The 20,580-nt window shown below is 35.6% G+C and overlaps 1 protein-coding gene across 13 annotated transcripts in view; it reads left to right on the plus strand.

The window, feature by feature from the left end:
- Positions 1–20,580, plus strand: part of Stxbp5l (syntaxin binding protein 5L) — a 241,517-nt gene that overhangs the window by 214,989 nt on the left and 5,948 nt on the right. For 10 of the 13 annotated variants that reach the window (XM_021227995.2, XM_013114406.3, XM_005071509.4 and 7 more), the window contains 6 exons: positions 2,396–2,566; positions 4,739–4,978; positions 9,141–9,501; positions 13,117–13,282; positions 18,640–18,751; positions 20,152–20,372. In XM_021227995.2, the coding sequence (XP_021083654.1) occupies positions 2,396–2,566; positions 4,739–4,978; positions 9,141–9,501; positions 13,117–13,282; positions 18,640–18,751; positions 20,152–20,372 (1,271 nt within the window). The remainder of the gene's footprint in view (positions 1–2,395; positions 2,567–4,738; positions 4,979–9,140; positions 9,502–13,116; positions 13,283–18,639; positions 18,752–20,151; positions 20,373–20,580) is intronic. The other 3 variants (XM_013114408.3, XM_005071511.4, XM_005071512.4) reach the window with 1 other exon arrangement.

Consider the following 20,580-nt stretch of genomic DNA (forward strand, 5'->3'; position numbering starts at 1 on the left):
AATCTATAACCAACAGAAATATTGTTCAAAATGTAGATGATATAAATCCTTCCGTGGGTATACAAAAGCTAAAGCCATGAATGGTGGCACATGTCTGTTACATCCCCAACAATTGGAAAAGGGAAGCAAAATATCACAAGTTTGAGGGCAGCCTGAGCCATAAAGTGATACTCACAAAGTAACAACACACGCACTCGCGCGCGAACGCGCACGCACACACACACACACACACACACACACACACACACACACACACCTGAAAGAATTCAACACCCAAAAATCCAGATATCAGAAAAAAAAGAAAACAATACCAAGAAAAATTTCAGCATACCCAGAAAATAAAGAAAACTAAAAATGGTAAATTCTGATAAGTTCAGAATATTAACTTTTAAAAATCTCCTTAAAAGATAATTGAGAACTGGAAACATCCAAAATACTTATCAAATGACAAATAATTAAGCAAATAGTGGCATATATAGAAAATGGAATATTCCTCAGAAATGAAAATAAATGACTGTTTGACAGTGAGAAAGAATCTTGAGTAATCATGATGAGTGAAAGAAGCCAAGCAAAACCAAATAGAAACTGGTTCTCGGTTAGCTTATGTAGTAAACAGATGACAGTGAATGGCTTTGTCAATAGCTAGATTTGCTTTTCTTTTAATTTAGCATAAATCAAACATAAATTTCCAAGTTGACTGTCTGAGTTTTTCCTCTCTTATACCAATTCTTATCTAGGACATCTATCATGAATTTAAAAAGGAAGGAAGTGTGCTAGCCATGGTGGATAAGCCATTGTCCATAAAGCAAGGTGCACAACTGTAGAGAGAGCAGGGTTTTCAGACTGCTGTATGAGGAGGGGAGTATTGTTGTAAATTGTGTATCTAACTCACTAGGCTGTTAATGCCAACTGTTGCCCTTGTTGTTTCTCTTTTTTATGATTGGAGAAGGAGGAAAAGAACTCTTGACTTCCTCTTTGCAGTGTCTGACTCTTATAAGATACCATCTACGTTTTTAGCTGAGATTTCTAAATTTCTGTTCAAGATGAAAAATGCTTTGATTCCAAAATAACTAAATTTAAATGGGTTCCATCAATTTCTCAAGCACTACTAAATATATTTTCTAAAGTATCATTTTTTCCAACTACTTTAGTTAATTCTATAATTCAGTGTTTAAGCATATATTGAGAAAATCAGTTTAGACTCTTGCCTGATGGGAAATCTCATTTTTTATGTTCTTCATTTTTCTCATTTATAATGTCACGATAATAATAAATTATCTTACAAGATTATTTGAAAATTAAATGATGTAATATACACACAATGCATACCATTTAAATATTGATAAATGTTAACTCTCATTTTAAAAATTGGTAAGAAAACTCTACTAAAATGGTGATAAATAATTCCTGCTCTTAAGTAGCTGCAAAGTAATCCAGGAAATACACAATTTTAGGCTTTAAAAAATGCAATACAGAAAGGCTATAATGGATTGTCAGTTCCACATATTCAGCATTGCTAGTAGGCATTTCCTTTTAGCTCTACCTCAAGATGACCAGAGCAGAATGCTCCATAGTGTATTCTTTTTATTGCAGAACTATGAATGATATTTCAAATGTAGTTTATTAATTTGAAGCAAAATATCTGTTTCTATGCTAAATAAGTTTCCTACCATTGAGGTAGCCCCAAGTTTTTAAAGTGCTACCCAAACTTTCACAGACATTACATGAACATTTTAAATGTAATTTTACACTCTGAAACAGGAGTGACAATAGCAAAATTTTATACACTGTCTATTTGCAGCCCTCTGTATAGGACATATACTCCAAAAAATTACAGAAACTGTATGAAATAGGTAATAATATTCTAGATTTGCAGAGGAAACCAGTTTGAAAACTTCAGTAGGGCAGAACTAATTAGTGTCAGAACTGGAATGTACATGAAGGCATCTTGGCTTCAAACCAGTGTCCTTAAGTACCATTCTCAAGAGCATAGTATGATGTCATCATTCTACATCCTAAACTCCAAGTAAAGGAAGTACTTCCAAAACTTACATAAATTATATCTGTTCAAATAATGTGACAAAAAGCACAATGTTAAAACTCATTTCATATTGCCATTCAACAATATATTAAGTACATAGTAGGTGTATCCAGCACATTTCAAGCAATGATAATTAAACAAATTATGAAAGTGTGTCCAATACATAATAAGTATTTTGATATTTTATAATCTGAAATTGTAACTAAATCTTAAAATAACAAGAAACTATTCATATACAAATGGGTTGGAAGAAGAGGAATTCTTGTTCCTCCACTTTTTTAACCTATGCCTTTGGATTTCCTCATCTGAAGACTTAATTATGATATTTATTCTGCCTTCTTCCTCTTGGTACAGACCATGTAAATGGACACTGCACAAGTCCAACCTCTCAGAGTTGCAGTTCTGGAAAACGTCTTTCCAGTGCTGATGTTTCAAAAGTAAATCGCTGGGGTCCTGGAAGACCACCATTTAGAAAGGCACAGTCAGCTGCTTGCATGGAGATTTCTTTACCAGTTACAACTGAAGGTAGGATAAACATGTCAATTTTTGTGAGTACAGTTCAAAACTTGGTTTATCATGGTAACAGGTGCTGGGAGGCAAGAAATGGAAATTACATTTAAAAGATGATAAAAACTATATGAAAAAATTGAGATCCTGTTTGACTGTGGCCATAACTCCAGTTCTATTCCCCATTCCACCTCCTTCCTTATCTCTAAAAAAGGAAAAATTATTCCACTATAGGTAGACTATACAAAGGAGATAATCTGTAACTGCAACCTTAATTTCCTCTACTGTCAAATGAATATAACCAAGTTAAAAAAGACACGTTTTTAAATTTTAAATTTTAGAATCTTAGCCGGGTCTGGTGGCACAGGCCTGTAATCCCAGCTGCAGGGGAGGCTGAGGCAGGAGGATTGCAATTTCAAGACCTGCCTGGGTTACAGAGGGAGCTCAAGGCAAGTCTGAAACATTTACCAAGACCCTGTCTCTAAGAATAAAGTACAAAAGGTCTGGGGATGTAATTCAGAGGCTGAGCACTTACCCAGTCAGCATGAGGTCCAGAATACAATCCCCAGTGCCACAAAATAAATGATAAATAAATAATAATAAATCTTATAATCTTTGTAAATTTTTAAAAGAAGTATTGCTTCCTTATTTATAAAATAAGTATGAGTCAAATGCAAGAGGAAGAGTCAAAACTGTTTAGAGAAGGAAAGAAAACAATCTTGTCATTTTGCTTTGACTCTTGGTAATAAAGATTTAAGGAGAAGAGTTGGGGAAATAATAGAAAGATTAGGCTACAGTAACTCTATATAATCCTTTAAATTCTCAAGCAACAATCTATATTGTTCTTCAAATAATTTTAATGAATTTACTACTCAGTTTTTATTTAATATTATGTAATACTAAATCTGGTCCAGTAGACATGGAAATGACTGCATATATTTCTAACAGGTGTTTGTGAGTATCAGCGTTGAATGGTAATAAACCATGAGTGACGTTTTAGAGACACAGATTAGGTAAAAATGCTGCAATAGGAGCATCGTATAAGGATCAAAAAGAAAGAACAATCATTGGAATGAATGCTACAGCTTTTTGAATTGTAGATATTTCTGCTTTTAGCTTGTACTAGAAAACAATTTAGCTATAATTCTGTCTTTAAATTTGTAAAGTATGTAGATGATAATCTAACTTCTGTCACCTCTAAATTTTATAAGCTATATCTTATAAATTTTGTAAGGATATAAGGGGAAATTAGGAATATTCTGTTCCTTCTAAATATATTTTGAAGAACTCATATTTCATCTGGTCCTATGAAAATTATCAAGACACACCCAGATCTGTCTAAAAGAAAAGGTGAGTGAAGAGAGTAGAAAGAGATAATAAGAGCCTGTACTTGAGCAATTAAAGCCAGTGTCACTGTATAGTTGTTTCACAGATGGGTGAGATTATGTTTATTGTAGTTGCATGTGTACAGGTGTGGATAAAGCAAGAGCACCCAAAACCATGCTGCTGCTGTTTCTTTCACAAGCAGACTGAAGCCTTCTCAGGAGAGCCAGTGTTACCGGGATGGCACAGTCTATTAGGTCCTTGGTAAAGTTAGACCTGGATGTGGATTGCAGGAGGCTGCTCAGAACAAGTTTACATAAATCACATTCACATTTTTGGACTTGAGTTAAAACTTAAGTTTCTATAGCTTCAATTGCATAGGGTATACAATGTGTTTGTCACAGAACATTTATGATCTAGATCGATCCTTTCATGTGGGTAACCATAGTACTGTTGATAAGTGTGATTTGCCAAGGAATCATCAATGTGGTTTCTATGACCAAAAAATGGAAAGGAAAAACAAAGTAGAATTGAAAAATGTTGTAATCTTGACTATTTAGATTTAAGGATTTTTTTTCTTTCTCTGTTTAGAATTTTACCTGATGTTTCTAGAAATGTAGGAAAAAAATTGTGTGATAGAACCCAGGAGGCTGAGATTTTGTTTTTATCTCTGTCTAATTTATTATAGCACATAGACTTCAGGCTGTTCTTCTTCAGAATGAGCTGGTACCTTGGATAAGATGCCCTTCATGCCAGTAAACAAAGAATAAAACTTTTCTTTCTCTCATAATTATGATTTTCAGGTATTAAATTTTACTTGTTTTATGGATTCATTAACACTTAATTTTGCTTTTTAAATGCTCATAGAAGCCAGAGAGAATTCCTATAACCGCTCCAGGAGCTCTAGTATCTCCAGTATTGACAAAGACTCCAAAGAAGCAGTTACAGCTTTATACTTCATGGAATCCTTTGCACGGAAGAATGATTCTACCGTTTCCCCTTGTCTATTTGTTGGAACTAGTCTGGGAATGGTATTACTCATCTCCCTGAACCTACCACCATCAGACGAACAAAGGTTTACAGAGCCAGTGATGGTATTGCCAAGTGGTAAGAATTTTTATTCGCTCATTCACTTTTTTGCTACTTATTCAACTTTAGATGTTAAGAATTTAAAAAGAGCATTGATTTCAGACAAAGGTGAACAGTCTAAGACTCATATAATATGGACCATTGAGAATTTCATAACTCAAATACTCTTCCAACACTTACTATATTGTCATATACCAGTTCTCAGAATGAGAGTACAGTTGAGTGTTTCTATGATGGAAACCAGAAAGGTAATTCTAAGCTCTGCCTTCAGTAATAAGCGCCTTTAAAGTGTCGAGATAAACATTTCTGCACAAGTTCAATTTCTTTTTAATAACTTGAAGCATTTTTCCAAAGTCCTATGCCAGGCCAGAAACTATGATGCTAGGTTCATGTTTGTTTTATGATTAATCATGGAAAGAAAAAAGTAACTGGAAGTCAAATTTATAGCAGTAAAAAGAGAAAAGGAAGTAGAATTTCATAAGAAAAATACGTGACAAAAAGTTCGACAGAGAACGGAAGCTCTACTTTTCCTCCTCCCAGCTCATTGGTTGGCTCTGCGATTGTTGTCCTCATTTCTTTACCATATTCATTCAATTTGTGAAAAGCCCATGGTATTCTTACCTATGATACAGTACCACACATCTCTTCAACTTATCTTCCATAATTTAAATGTTATATTAGTTTATTAGCAATTCCTCACTATCCTTTCTCCCATTCATGGATACCATCATCAGTTCATTCTTCACTCATAAGAGTTTAACTGTTTTAAATGCCTCATATTAGTAAAATCATGCAGCATTTGTCATTTTTTGACTGGCTTATTTCACTAAGTGTAATACCCACAAGGTTCATCAATGTCTTTGAATACTAGCAAGCTGCCTTCCTTTTAAATTGAACAATATTGCAATTGCATCTATCCATTTTATCCATTCATCTGCTGGAGACATAGGTTGTTTCCACATCATCACTATTGTAAATAGCACTGCATAGGAGTGTGCATGTCCTCACAGTCTGTGCTGCAACTCTAGAACTGTGATGTTTGGTTATATGTTAGTTCCATTTTTAATTCTTTTGGAAAATCTAAACACCTTTTCATGTCCGTTTACTGCTCTAATTGGCAGTGGATCCTGGGAGAATGAAGCCTAAAAATGAGGCAGCGTAAAGTCTCATGCAATAGCCAACTTTATTCACAGCATTAGACACTTTATACCCTGAGGGCTAAGAAAGATCACATGGGTAAAGTTCTCAGGAGTCCAAGCTGTATATTATCATAGGAATAAACTGCATGTGACAAAATCATGTGTCTCCATAGAGACATATAAACAAATAATAATAGTCAGTTGTAATGAATCATCTGAAGTACAGTCACTCCTGTCTACTATACTCAGGAATGGCAAAAACAAACAAACAAACAAAAAACCATCCCAAGAACAATTCCATGTTTTGAAGAGACTGAGGTCAGAAAAGCCTTGTCAAGACCCTTGTCTTGTTTTCCTGGAGTTTTCTCACAAGCACTCAGAATTCTCACATGCCTCCATTCTAGAACAATGTTCTGACACATGTCATTGCACTATTTTGCATGTGTGGCTATGCCAACAGTGTAATGTTTTAGCTTCTCCACATCATGCCCTCATTGTTATCTTCTGATGATTTTAGAGTGATTATCCTAATAGATGTGAGGTTGTACCTCATTGGGGTTGTGTTATCCTGGCATTCCAAAAGACCAGATAACCTAAAGGAAATGAATACCACACTGGAAATACACAATGCACCAAAGCTTGAGACAGTGGAAAGTCTGAACAGACCCTGAACTGGTAAGGAGGTTGAATCAGGAACTAAAAAGGATATTAAAAATAAATCCCCCTTTCCTTTTATAGGGAATGTTTTCACATAGATAATCTTGTTAGTCCTAGCAGCAAATTCTTACCAGTAATATGGAAGTTTGAAGTGCATTCAGCCATTGAATTGGAGAATTGGGAAGCACGCACACACTGTGTCTCTTCCATATTTTGTTTGTCACTTTTGTTTCTGTCAGAATCATTTGAAGGTATTGCTGTGATAAGGATCAAAGGACCCCACCCCAGATCTTCTAGTTCAGCAGGTCTAAGATAGTCTGAAGATTTGCACTTTAAGCAAGCCCCATGTGATGTAATCTATCAAATGGATTATTTCGTGTCCCAATTGTATATTAATATATTGCAGTTTCCTCATTAATAATTAATAAAATGAAGCCAAGAGAGGATAAATAATATGCTTCAAGCAAGCTAGAGAGAAGATTAGATTTGAAGGTTTTTCTTGTATGCCTACTCACCACACTTTGTAATTGATCACGTTGGATTTGTTCTTCGGTTCTAGTATTATTATGCTGAATTGCTGCTGCATTCGAAACTACCAGCTATGGCTAACCTCCCAGTTCTGAGTCAGTAAACTGACCTGCTAAATCCTGTCTTAAAAGTCCACAGAAATTTAGGAATCTGCACTAAGGAAATTAGTTAGACATTCAAAGATTAGGCAACCTAACATAAGATTATGTTAATTAGACTGCATGGAATCAGAGGTCTTAACATAGAACCTGAAACTTTGAAACCACTTTAAAAAAAACATAGTGGAAACACTTCAAGATTTAATTACAAGAGATGATTCTCCAAGTAGGACCCAAATGATCAATAATAATGGAGAAAACTGACAAATTGAATTACATCAAATTCAAAGAGTTCTTCACAGCCAACAGAGTGGAAGAGACAGAATAAAGAATGGGAGAAATTTTTTTGCTAGTTGTTCAACAAGGAATTAATAACCAAAATACATAAATAACTAAAAAGAGAATACCAAAAGTAAATAATCCAGTCAATAAATGGACAAACAAATGGAACACTTTCCTCTTTCGATATTGTCATTTGCATATGTTAATTACATAAAGCAACATATAGTTGCATATATATAGCTATCTGCCATGGCATTCAACCATGGGAAATATAGGTGAATAGCCCTTTTTCTGAATTAAGATACATAAACTTGCCTAAGAGTTGAAGGTAGTTATTTTAAGAAGACAAAACTTTTAACTTATTTTATTAGAGACCAAAAGTGATAGTTTTGAGTTTCAGAAAACCTGACTCTATCCCTAGTTATTTTTTAAAACAACTTGTTTGTCGTACCATTAAAATTGACGTCACACCAGGTATGGTGGTACACAACTTTAACCCCAGTATTCAGAGGCAGATCTCTGAGTCTGAGGCCAGCCTGGTCTACAGAGCAAGTTCCAGGACAACCAGAGCTACATAGAGAAACCTTGTCTTGAAAAACAAAATCAATAAAATTAGCTAAGATCAAAGTATAAAATTGTCAGCATGGAGTAACTCTAAATGTTGAGATCACATAATATTTGTTAGGGGTTTAATTTCAGAAAAATCAAAGGGTATTTTCTTGCAAATGAGCATCAAAGAGGAAACTGGAATCAGGTAGTGTGTGTTTTTGTTGTTGTTTAATAATTGAACTCACATGAAAAAAAAATGAAAGTTATACACATACTAAAAGTTTGTCTTTTAAACTTTTATGGGTTTTAATGGAACTATATAGGATAATGAAAAAAATCCTGTGTCTGTGTTTTCAGAGGTGACCACTCTGCACTGAGAAACCAATAAGGGGGCTCATGCCAGGCAAGTCATTAGCTGCCTGTGGGAAAGATGAAAGGGTTCACTGGAAGTGCTGGAGGAGGGAAAGGGAGAGAAAGTGATATAATTGTATTTCAATTCAAAATATATTTTTAAAAATTAAAAACATTAAACAAAAGGGAATAAAAGACACTTTGAATTTATAAAAAAGAAAATTCTTGGGATATGAATAAGGAAACCTGAATTCTAATCAGGTTTAATATTAACTGTGACTTAGGCTGTAGTCCATGGTATATGGTCTGTCCCTAATGTTACCACCCTTCTAGATCTGTTTCTCAGTAATACAGTGAACAAGTTTGGCAAACTGATATCTTAGCTTCCTTTTAGACCTAAAATTTTATTAATCCAAGTTATTACAGCAGATTAACTCACAAACATACTGATTTTCGTATATGGTTACAATATTATAATATAAATTATGACATGAAGCATTTATTGCCCATCAATGAATAATAAATAGTTGCTTTAGAAAGGGCCTCACATGTGAGTGACGTGGATTGTCTTTGTAGGTGCATTCCTCTCATTGAAAGGAGCTGTGCTAACATTTTCCTGCATGGACAGAACTGGCAGTTTAATGCAGCCTCCATATGAAGTATGGAGGGACCCAAACTACACAGATGAAAATGAAAAAACATGGAAAAGGAAATTGGTTATGAACTACTCCACTTCATCCCAAGAAACAGGCGACCATCAGTATACAATAATCTGCTCAGAAAAACAAGCCAAAGTCTTCTCACTGCCATCTCAGACCTGCCTTTATGTTCACAACATCACAGAGACCTCTTTCATACTGCAAGCAGAGGTGGTGGTCATGTGTAGCAGTGCCTGCTTGGCCTGCTTTTGTGCAAATGGGCATATCATGATAATGAGGTACTTGACATATTTACTGTTAACTGTAATTGTAACATAGCAAGGTATAATGATGAAAAGTATATTCGTACTGTTGAAGAGAATCACCATGGTATGATGTTTCAATATCTTTGTGAATGTTCTGTTGTTCAACAACATAAAAAGAGGTTTGTGGCTTGGGTACGGAGAGGGCTGATTCTGGTTTTGGTTTTGTATCCTAAAAAAATACCATATATATATATATATATATATGTGTGTGTGTGTGTGTGTGTGTGTGTGTGTTGACATACATATAAATATATATTATACAACTGACAACAAAGAATCCAAGGAAAGAATGATTTCCCAATAATGCATACATTAATTTAACAAGCAATTACTGGGAATACATTTGGCACTAGATTCAGAAGCTATATATAAATAAAAGTACCTGTTGCTTTCACTATCACATAAGAAATTTACACACACAGAATTTCACTTGATTCTCATAGCTTTGTAAGGACACTTACAAGTGTTATTTTCCTCTTTTGTTTTACACATTAGAAATTAAAGGAAAGTAGCTTGTCTGAAGGCATAAAGCATAGGAAACAGTGAAGTTAGCACTCAATGGGACACTAAAAGCCATAAGATACACACTTAGAAAGTTCATTCTACCCAACGAAATCACATAAAACTTGTGAAACATATAATATTACCTAATGAGTTTATGGATTCAGCAATGCTATGGTAGTAGTCAGTGGATGAATAAGCTACAAGAAAATGAAATCTGTTCAATATATTATAGAAGTGACTGTCATTCTTGTTAGTGTATCACCTTGTTCTAAAATCATTTAAACAATAAAATATACTAATTATGAAGAAGAGATGAAATTGGTAACATATGATAATACACAAATAATTAGAAAACATAAAAAATAAAAATGCCAGTAGAGGAAATGTAAATTGAATTTTCTCCAAAGTTTAAAAGCATTGAAATTGTATAATAGAAAAAAAGTAACTTGGAGAAGTAGATTGGCATAAATGTTTGAGCACCTTGAGTGATGAGCTAAATATAAGAATTGTAAGAAATGGGATTTTAATGCAGGTAGTTAGTCTTCTCTGGATGAACACTAGTAAATACTCTTGGGGAGACAGAGATTGGATGGGCCCTTGAGCTGAAATGAAAGCTATCTACAAGGCAAGGGGGAGCAGGAGGAGTGAAACTTACTTCATGCAAAGCTGATTTGTTATACAAGGTAAAGAAGATCACTAAGCCTCGGGATTGGGGGGATTTGTACTACAGTAATGCTATTAGCAGGTAAGGAAGTGAGGGGAATTTGAAAAGATTGAGAATAAGGAGTTTGAGATGGATTAAAAATAAGTTTGACGGGGCTGCAGAGATGGCTCGGCGGTTAAGGGCACTGGCTGCTCTTCCAGAGGACCCAGGTTCAATTCCCAACACTCACATGGCAGTTCACAACTGTTTGTAACTCCAAGATCTGACAGCCTCACACAAACATACATGCATAAAATAAAAATAAATAAATTATTTAAAAAAAACAAGTTTGACATTTGAGGTGTTCCCAGCTTACTGGCAATTTAAGGTCGGGTTTCTTGGGAAACACAGGTTTGAGCATCATCTAGGAAAACTGATAACATAAGGAAAACTGATAATAGCAAAGTCATTGAAAGGTCCTTATAAAAAATGAAAAGTAGACTATGCCTAGGATAGGCACTTAGGATCAATCTCTGTATTTATGTGCTGGGAATAAAGAGGTGGTCAAGAGGTAGCTAACATAGCAGAAAAGTCAAAGAGTTGGAGTACCAGGAACAAAACTAGAAACCGGTCATGTTGGAGTATGCTTAGAATCCTGGCAGTGAAGGCAGGAGGTTTCAAAATTCACGATAATCCTCTGCTACACTGTAAATTGGAAGCCAGTCTGGGCTGTGTGAAACTCTTTAAGAAAGCAAGTGTTAGGAGCATGTAAAGGTAAAAGCTAACTCACAGGAGGACAATAGAGACAGTAGTGTAGATACAAGGTTGGCAAATGATGATAAAATCAGTCCCTGTCTGATTTTATAAAGCCTGAAAGCCAAGATTTAAATGACTGAAAAATTCAGATTATACAGTGGAAATTATATGAATTCAAATGTCTGAAAAGAAAGACATCTTGTAGCACAGCCATATCCACCATTCATATGTTGACAATGGCTGTTTTTACACTACAAAGCAGAACTGAACAATGTGAAGGAGCTGCTACAGGGTCAAAGCCTAAAACCTTTTCTGTCTGATCCCTTACCCCCCTCTAGGTTATTCTTTCAGAAAATGTTGTGGTAAATAGAAGAAAAGTAGAGAAGTCACTCAAGAGTGAGATCAGACTTCAATAGTATTTTGTTTCTTTATTTCTAACTGGGAAGATATGAAGAGATCTATAACTAGTGAGGGAGAAACTTTTGGGGAAAAGGCAATCATCATTGCTTGCTTATTCTCATATAGCTCTTATTTTTTTCCCAAACTACTTTCAGAGATTTCCAATGAAGATCTCTTCATCTGGGAACACATATTTATGGGTGTGTGTATGTGATGTTCTTCCCTTATCTAAGCTTGTTTGTTACTCAAAATTTATATTGTAATTATTATATCTTTCATATTTCAGATAATTTATATTGCTAAGTCTTTGAAATCCCGTGTACAATCTGCACTTTCAGCATACATCAATTCTGACTATCCAAGCATCATCTACCTGCTCAATAGTCATATGACTAGTTGGTGGCTAAAATACCAGGCAGCATGGTGCTGGAACAGCAATAAATTCTTATTCCAATAATATAGATTTCAGTCCCCATATTATATATAGTAAGAAATCTTAGCCTCTGAATGTAGTTCCAAAATACTTTTTAAAAGAAAAATGATACCTTTTTGGAATGCTATCTGTATTCCAGAATAAATTAAAGCCAGTATACACAAATAATTAAAATAATTCTCGAGTCTGAGGATTAAGCCAGAGAACTTCTCTCTGCCCTTGATGTTCAAGGGGTGATGAAAAAACTGTGGAGTTGTTTTCCAATAGTGGTTTATAAATTGACTCTTACTACTGTATCTAAAAGGACATTCCTCGGACTATCTTATCAAAATTAAAGTTATAGGATTAGGTTAGGAAAGAACTACAAGATGTGGTCTTTCTCATGTATAAACACTAATCTGTTACTCATTATATACTCATTCCCTTAAGCTTCGGTCATGTTTATTTATTAGGCATGTTCAATATAGATGCCCTAAGAAACAGGAAGATTTCATTTCCTGTGAAAAGGAAATAAGGAATGGAGAACAAAGCACTCTATGCCCAGGCACACTAGACTGCATGTATCTCTGTTGGTACATAAGATCAAAGACTAACGAGTTGTGTGTTCAGAGAAACCATAGGCCTCTACATTAATCCTCTAAGGACATTTGTAAAGCACTTATATGGGCTAAGATAGAACTGTGCTCATGTTTGTATGTGTACATATGATTATATATGAGTCTACTTGTTACTAATCTTTGAAGATACTCTGAAGAAAAAAACATAGAATAATGACTTAAACGTTTTTACTAAAGGAAATGTTTATAACAATGTAAATATAAAATGTAGATTTATTAATTTTTTTCCTATTCAGCTTACCTAGTCTTCGCCCAATGTTGGATGTAAATTATTTGCCACTGACAGACATGAGGATAGCACGGACATTTTGTTTTACTAATGAAGGACAGGCATTGTACCTTGTCTCTCCTACTGAAATTCAACGGTTAACATATAGCCAAGAAATGTGTGATAATATTCAGGTAGGTAAAGTTCCTTCATAAAAATGAATAAATGTCAGATTGGAAGAAAGGAAACATGAGGAGAGGAGGGAGGGGAAACTGTAGCCAGGATGTAATGTAAGTAAATAAATAAATACATTTCTTTTTTAAAAATAGGAAAGATATTGAAAATTAAAATATTAAATAAATAGATGTGATTGTTAAGTGAAGGAAAGAATGAGAGAGACATCTATAAGCTAAAGTACCATAGGGCTAGACAGTAAATGCATCTTTCCTAGAAGATGTTTTGAATATATATTCTTCAATGGAATCCTATCAACTTCTAGTATGGTTCTATGTATATACAGAAGTAATAAGAGGATCATGATCATTATAAATGATCCTTATGATCATTTATAGTAGTAGGTGAATGGGAATGTATTTATTTTATTATAGGAAGTCTTGTTTTAATCATAGTGGTATAGGTTTCTTATACATACGCATGGTTTTCATAATGACGGGTTTATGCAAGTGTATCATATATTTGATCATATTCACTCTTACATACATTTCCCTTTCTCTCCGCTCACCTTTCCTATTCTATTTCACCGGGGAGTCTAGGTTTTACCTACATGGGGTGTGTGTGTGTGTGTGTGTGTGTGTGTGTGTGTGTGTGTGTGTGTGTGTGTGTGTGTGAAAGAGAGAGATTTTATGTATTTATATAAAATCTAAGACCCACAAATGAAAGAGAACATGCAATATTTGTTCTGAATCTGATTCCTTTTCTTTACATATTAATCACCAGTTGCATCCATTTTCCTAAAAGCAAAATTTCATTCTTTTTTAACTTTTTAAAGTTTATTTATTGTTTTTCATGTGTGGGAGTATTTTACCTACATGTACATCTGTGCATCATGTGTGTGTCTGGTGCCTGTGGAGGCCAGAAAGCAGTATCAGGTAATATGAATCAATTGATATACACAGCTCTGAGGTGCTAGGAATCAAACCCAGGTCCTCTGAAAGGGCAGCCAGCATTCTTAACTGCTGATCCATTTCCCCAGCCCCCATTGTCTCATTCTTTTTGATTGAATAAAATTCAACTGTGTAAACATACAGCATTTTCTTTATCTGTTCTTCTGTTACTGGACACCTGCATTTATTCTATAAATTGCCTGTTGCAAATAGAACTACAAAAAATAATAAAGATGTGCTAGTATCACTGTGGCATGTTAACTTAAAGTCCTTTGGGTCTATACTCAAGAAAGTATAGATGGATGATAGTATAGCTAGTCATATATTCTATTTTTTGTTTTGTTCAAGAATCTCCATGAACATATTGACTTCCATAGTAGACAGATTAATTTATATTCTTTTTTTTAGAAAAAAATCTTAGTAGATATTTAATATGTATATGTAATATGTAATTTATAATTAGAAAACCCTTTTATGATCTTAAAATATTTTTTATTTTATTTTAATTTTAAATAGCTTGTTTTACATGTCAATCCCAGTTCCCTCTCCCTCCCCTCCTCCCGCACCCCCCCACCTTCCTGCCCAGCCTCCCACCCTACTGCCATTTCCTTCCACATAGGGAATATCTAGAGTCTGTCATTTCACTCACGGCAGGGTCTAGGCAATCCCCTAAGAGTCCAGGCTGAAAGAGCATCCCTCTTTGTGTTATGGACACACGATATCTGTTTGTATGCCAGGGATAAACACTGATCCACTGCCCAGGGCCCCATAGGTTGCCCAGGCCTCCTCACGGACACGCACATTCAGGGGATCTGGATCAGTCCCATGCTGGCCTCCCAGCTGTTGGTCTGGGGTCCAAGAGCTCTCCCCTGTTCAGATCAGCTGTCTCTGCTGGTTTCTCCAGCCCATTCTTTGCCAATTTGTTCATCGCTCCTCTCTCTCGGTCACTGGGTTCCATGGGTTCAGTTCAGTGTTTAACTGTGGGTGTTTGCCTCTGGTTCCAGCCTCTGCTTCCATCAGTCACTGGATGAAGGCTCCAGGATGGTTATGGACATCAAGTTCATTATCAGGAATGGGCATTTGAGGTGGTCTCTCCACTATTGCTTAGCTTGCCAATTAGTGTCATCCCTTTAGATCACTAGAGGTCTCACTGGTGCCTGATCTGTCTTCTAACCTATAATTCCCTCTTCCCCCTATTCTACCCCCTACACAAGCTTCCTGTTCCCCCATGACCTACTCTCCTCCTCTTCTTGTATACACCAGTATACATGTTCCCCTTTCACGTCATCCTTGCCAGAACTGGTTATTTATTTTCCTAATAGTTGCCATTCTGACTAGGGGAGCATAACATCTTGATATAGCTTTAATTTGCATTCCCTAATGGCTAAGCATATTGAATACTTTTCCATACGATTACTGGGCATTTGTCTCCATCATTTTATTGCTGTGTTTATTTCATTAGCCCATTTGTCAACTGAATTGCTTGGCTTTCTGGCATTTTCGTTTGTTTGGATCTTAGTTATCTATATATTCTACATGTTAATCTTTTGTCTGTGATGACTGACAGGTCAGCATGGGACTGATCTAGACCCCTGAATGTAGGTGTCAGTGAGATCTCAGCAATATATTGGGCCTCGGGTAGTAGATCAGTATATGAATGAAATATGAATGGAGTTTGGGAGCCCATTCCACATGGAGGGATGCTCTCTCAGCCTGGACAAATGGGGGAGGGCCTAGGCCCTGCCCTGGATGATATGACAGACTTTGGAGATACCCCATGGAGGGCCTCACCCTCCCTGGGGAGTGGAGGGGGTGGGGTGGGGGTTGGAAAAGTTGGGAAGGAACAGGGGAGAGGGAAGGAGCAGGGATTGACATGTGAAGCTAGCTTGTTTCTAATTTAAATAAATAAAAAAGAAAATTAAATTGTGGTACAAATGAAGAAAATTAATGTAATATAAAAAAATCTTTTGTCTGCTATAAATTAGCAGATGTTTCCCATTCTGTAGTCTACCTACTCATTTGTTTTCTTGTTGTTAAGCACACCAATTTAATAAATCTCATTTGCAAATTCTTGATTTTACCTCCTTAATTATTTGCATTCTTTTCAGAAAGTACTATAATTTGAAACGTTTTCTCACAACAATTTCAAAGTTGCAGGTTTCACCTTAAAATCTGATCAATTTTAATTTATTTTAGTCAGGGTGAAAGATAATGGATCTAGTTCCATTTTTCTATAAGAGGCAATCCAATGTTCCCAGCACCATTTGTTAAAAAAATTGTCTCTGCTCCAAAATGCTTTGTCCTCTTTGTAAAAAGTCCTATCAGTATAGTTGAATGGATATATTTCTGGCCCTCTGTTCTGTTCTGGATGTCTGTTCATATGCTAGTGGAATTCTGACTGCATTCCTAGGACTCTAAAGTAAAACTGAAATCAGGGACAGTGATACCTCCAGCATGGTTCCTTTTGCTCAGAATTGTTTTGATTGTTTGGGGTCGTTTGTGCTTCCTATGGATTGTGTATTTTTCCCTTATTCTATAGAGTGTCGTTGGTGAAGAATGCAGTAAATCTATAGGCTGCTGTTGTGTATATAACTATTTTCACAATGTTATGCTAATCCATGAGCATGGAAAGTCTCTGTCATCTAGTGTCTTCTTCAATTTCTCTCTTCAGTGGTTTGAATGTTTCATCATAGAGGTCTTTCACATCCTTAGGTTAAAAACACCTTGGAATAAATCTACTATGTAAAATGGTTGTTTTTTATTTTTTCTTAGCATTTTTATTATTGACATTTAGGAAAGCTATTAATTTTGTGTCTTTATTTTGTATTTTGATACTTGGCTGTAAAGGTTTATTATTTCTAAAAGTTTTCTGGTAAAGCATTTAGATTTAGGTCTCCTGTGGATAGGATCATAGTATTGATAATGGGAATTATTTTTCTTCCTTTCCTAGTCAATCCAACTTGGGCCTTTTTTTTCCTATTCTCTTGTGGTTCTTATCAATACTCTAAGAACTATATTGAGAAAGAGTAAAATATTCAGAATCTCTTTCCTGATTTTAATGAAAATGCTTTGAGTTTTTCCTCTATTTAGCTTTATGTCTATAGGTTAGTAGAATAAATGGAGTTTAAATATGATTAAATCTATAGAAAATTATAATTACTATGTCAAGAGGAGGGATTGGGGAAAGAGAAAATGAAATGGGATGAGGGAAATTTATATGAGTTTCAAATAAGAAAGATAGTATGGAGAACTAAATGGAATAAGTGGAAAAGTAGAATTATACAATGTAAGTAATATTCATTAAGAAATATGTCAGAAGAAAGATGTTTAACAATGAGACAATGTAAAATAAAAACAACATTACAGTGTCAGTCAATCAGTCTTCTTTACTGGGATGGATGTTCTTTTCCTCCTCTCCTTGAGCTGTCTTAAGGATCTCCTCTGCTGATGGGAGAGTAGACGCCTGCCTGTCTATCTCAAATCTGTTAAAGCAGATTTGTCAACATGTAGTGGCTCAGTGGAGTTTAAGCAGGTTCCCTGCTGGGTTGAATATCTGCCCAGGTAACTGCAGGAGTCAGTCCTCCTTTAGGAGGATTCTGCAGTAATGTAGTCTTAGTGAGATGTGTTCAGTGAAATCCCAGACAAAGAGAGTTCAAAACATTAGTTGTTAAGAATTTTCAATTAAATCAGAAGACAAAATAAGTTCCTGGACGAGTTCAAACAAAATAAAAATAAATGGCACCCCTAGACTTTGACATGGGATACCCCCTCAGAGTAATTTCCAGCTGGCCAACTTCTGTCTTCTTACTGTGCTGGGTGCTCATATTCATTCTATGTGGGTTTCAATGTCAGAGACTCTGATGTGGCCACACCCATGTTTGTATTTACAGTCCTGTCTGTGTATTCTCATCTTATTAGGGAAGTGTTGCTTTTCTGCCAATGTTCACAGTCTTAGCCTAAGTATCTCCAATGAATTTCAGTTCATGTCAGGTGATCTGTGATGCCCACGTGATTCTGTAATTCTCCAGTTTTGTCTTAATCAGTAGTTAGTGTTTGGATATGTGGTTGTGCTGGATTTTCTACTGTTCTCAACAGAATGGTTGAGTACACAATCTGCTCCCTCCTGTCCCCAGAGTAATGACATGGGTGTGGCATTAGATGATTTCTCATGTCTGTTCCATGCAGCTTATGACTGGGTTGTCTAAAGTTTTGCCTTTTTCTGACCCTCCCCCTTTTAAAATTTTCCCTTTTCTCTTTTATTTAAGGACTCTGACGAGCTAAGGTCAGGATTATGTACCAAACAAAAATCACACAGAAAAGATATGAAAAGGTTGTCTTTGTGATGTACTGTAACATATCACAGTGTTACTTCTTCATCTATTAATTTCATCTTAGTTGCTCTAATACTCTTTTCTTAATTGGTACAGGACATGTTAGGCGATTTGTTTACTCCCATAGAAACACCAGAAGCTCAAAATAGAGGCTTTCTCAAGGGACTGTTTGGTGGAAGTGGACAGACATTTGACAGAGAAGAGCTCTGTGAGTAAATTTCTTATAAAAATCCATCACAAAATAGAAGACCTGTTTTTGGGGGTTTTTTTTGGGTGTGTGTGTGGTGTCTAATGTACTCTCAAATTCTAGACCAAGGTACTTTTGTTTCTATATTAAAGTTTAAATATTATTTTTCTTGTATTTTGAAAATTATTATACTTATTAAACATGAATAAAAGTATTCACTATACTAGGAAATAATTAACTACAAATTATATATGTTAATTTCTACCAGTGGGGCTCTGATAAACAGTAATCAAAAAGGAATAGGAAATACCGGAGGACAGATAAAAAATAAAATTTTCAGACAGTGTCCCCGCCATTTGGTCTTGCAAATCAAAACTCCTTTCTCTTGAATCTGGAATGGTGCAAAAAGACATAGGTACCACCCTATAGTTTAATATTATTTTAGCCAATAAAGATAATAATGTATTACATATGGCAATATAGAACTTCACAAATAGCATGCTAAATTAGACAGGCCAGATCAAAAAGGAGCCACGTATTATATGATTCCACTCATTTAAATTGTCCAGAATAGGCAAATTCATGGGTACTAAAAGTTAATCAGTGGGTACCTGAAATTGGGGTAAGGAGATAATAGGGAGTGATTGTGAATGAGTTTGGGGTTTCTTTTGGCATAATGAAAATATTATAAAATTAGGTAGTAGTTGAGTTACACAACTTTATGAGACACTAAAAACCCATAACTTAATTACATGCTTTACTAAGGTTGCTTCAATGGTATGTCAATTAGATATCAATCAGGCTCTTATCTTCTAAAGCCTAGGTTCTTTTCCAATGTGACATTCCCATATTCACTAAATTTCTGACTTATGCCAAGTAAGAGACCCCATCTCAGAAAACAAGATGCAACTAGAAAGACAGCTCAGCTAGGGGAGGCACTTGTCTCCAAACCTCATAATTGGAGTTGGTGGCATGAACTAATTAAGCCCATTTTCATAACACACACACACACACACACACACACACACACGTGTGTGTGTGCACCATAATCATTCACACACACACACACACACACACACACACACCATAATCATTCAATCAATTTTTTAGGGAAAAAATGAAGAGGAACAGCACCTGAGATTAACCTCTGACCTCCACATACAAGATCATACATGTACATATACATAGGCACTTGAATACATACATACATACATTGAAAGTGCAGTCTCATATACATAGGCATTTTTCTTAAGTGCTCATATCTTTAACACATATAAATATATGTGACAAGACACCCTTTGAATGAAAATTATGACAGTAGTAGAAATTTATAAAAGGGGTTTTTTGTTTTGTTTTTGCATTGGAGGCCATCTTGACTATGTATTACTGATTTTTAATATTTCTGTGGCTTAAATTCTCAGTTGGGGAAGCTACAGCAGGAAAAGCATCCCGCAGCCTTGCACAGCACATTCCTGGACCAGGTAGTATAGAAGGAATGAAAGGCGCTGCTGGAGGGGTGATGGGAGAGCTGACCCGAGCCCGAATTGCACTTGATGAGAGAGGGCAGCGGCTGGGTGAGCTGGAAGAGAAGACTGCAGGCATGATGACCAGTGCAGAAGCATTTTCCAAACATGCACATGAGGTAAACTGCCCAAGTAAATACAGGTGTCTTCATAATGTGGCCTCCAGAAACATTCAAATCCTGTATAAGGAAGCCTAGGCAGAAGCACCATGTAACCTGAATCCCTGAAGTACTATAGTCCCTCTACTCAGAGAGATTAAAAAATAATCTGCATTAGTTGAGACTCTTTTAATTTGGGGTATAACGTATTGATTCATTGTGGTACAGC

The sequence above is a fragment of the Mesocricetus auratus genome, unplaced genomic scaffold (genome assembly GCF_017639785.1).
Source record: "Mesocricetus auratus isolate SY011 unplaced genomic scaffold, BCM_Maur_2.0 Super-Scaffold_100008, whole genome shotgun sequence".
In the NCBI taxonomy this organism is placed as follows: domain Eukaryota; kingdom Metazoa; phylum Chordata; class Mammalia; order Rodentia; family Cricetidae; genus Mesocricetus; species Mesocricetus auratus.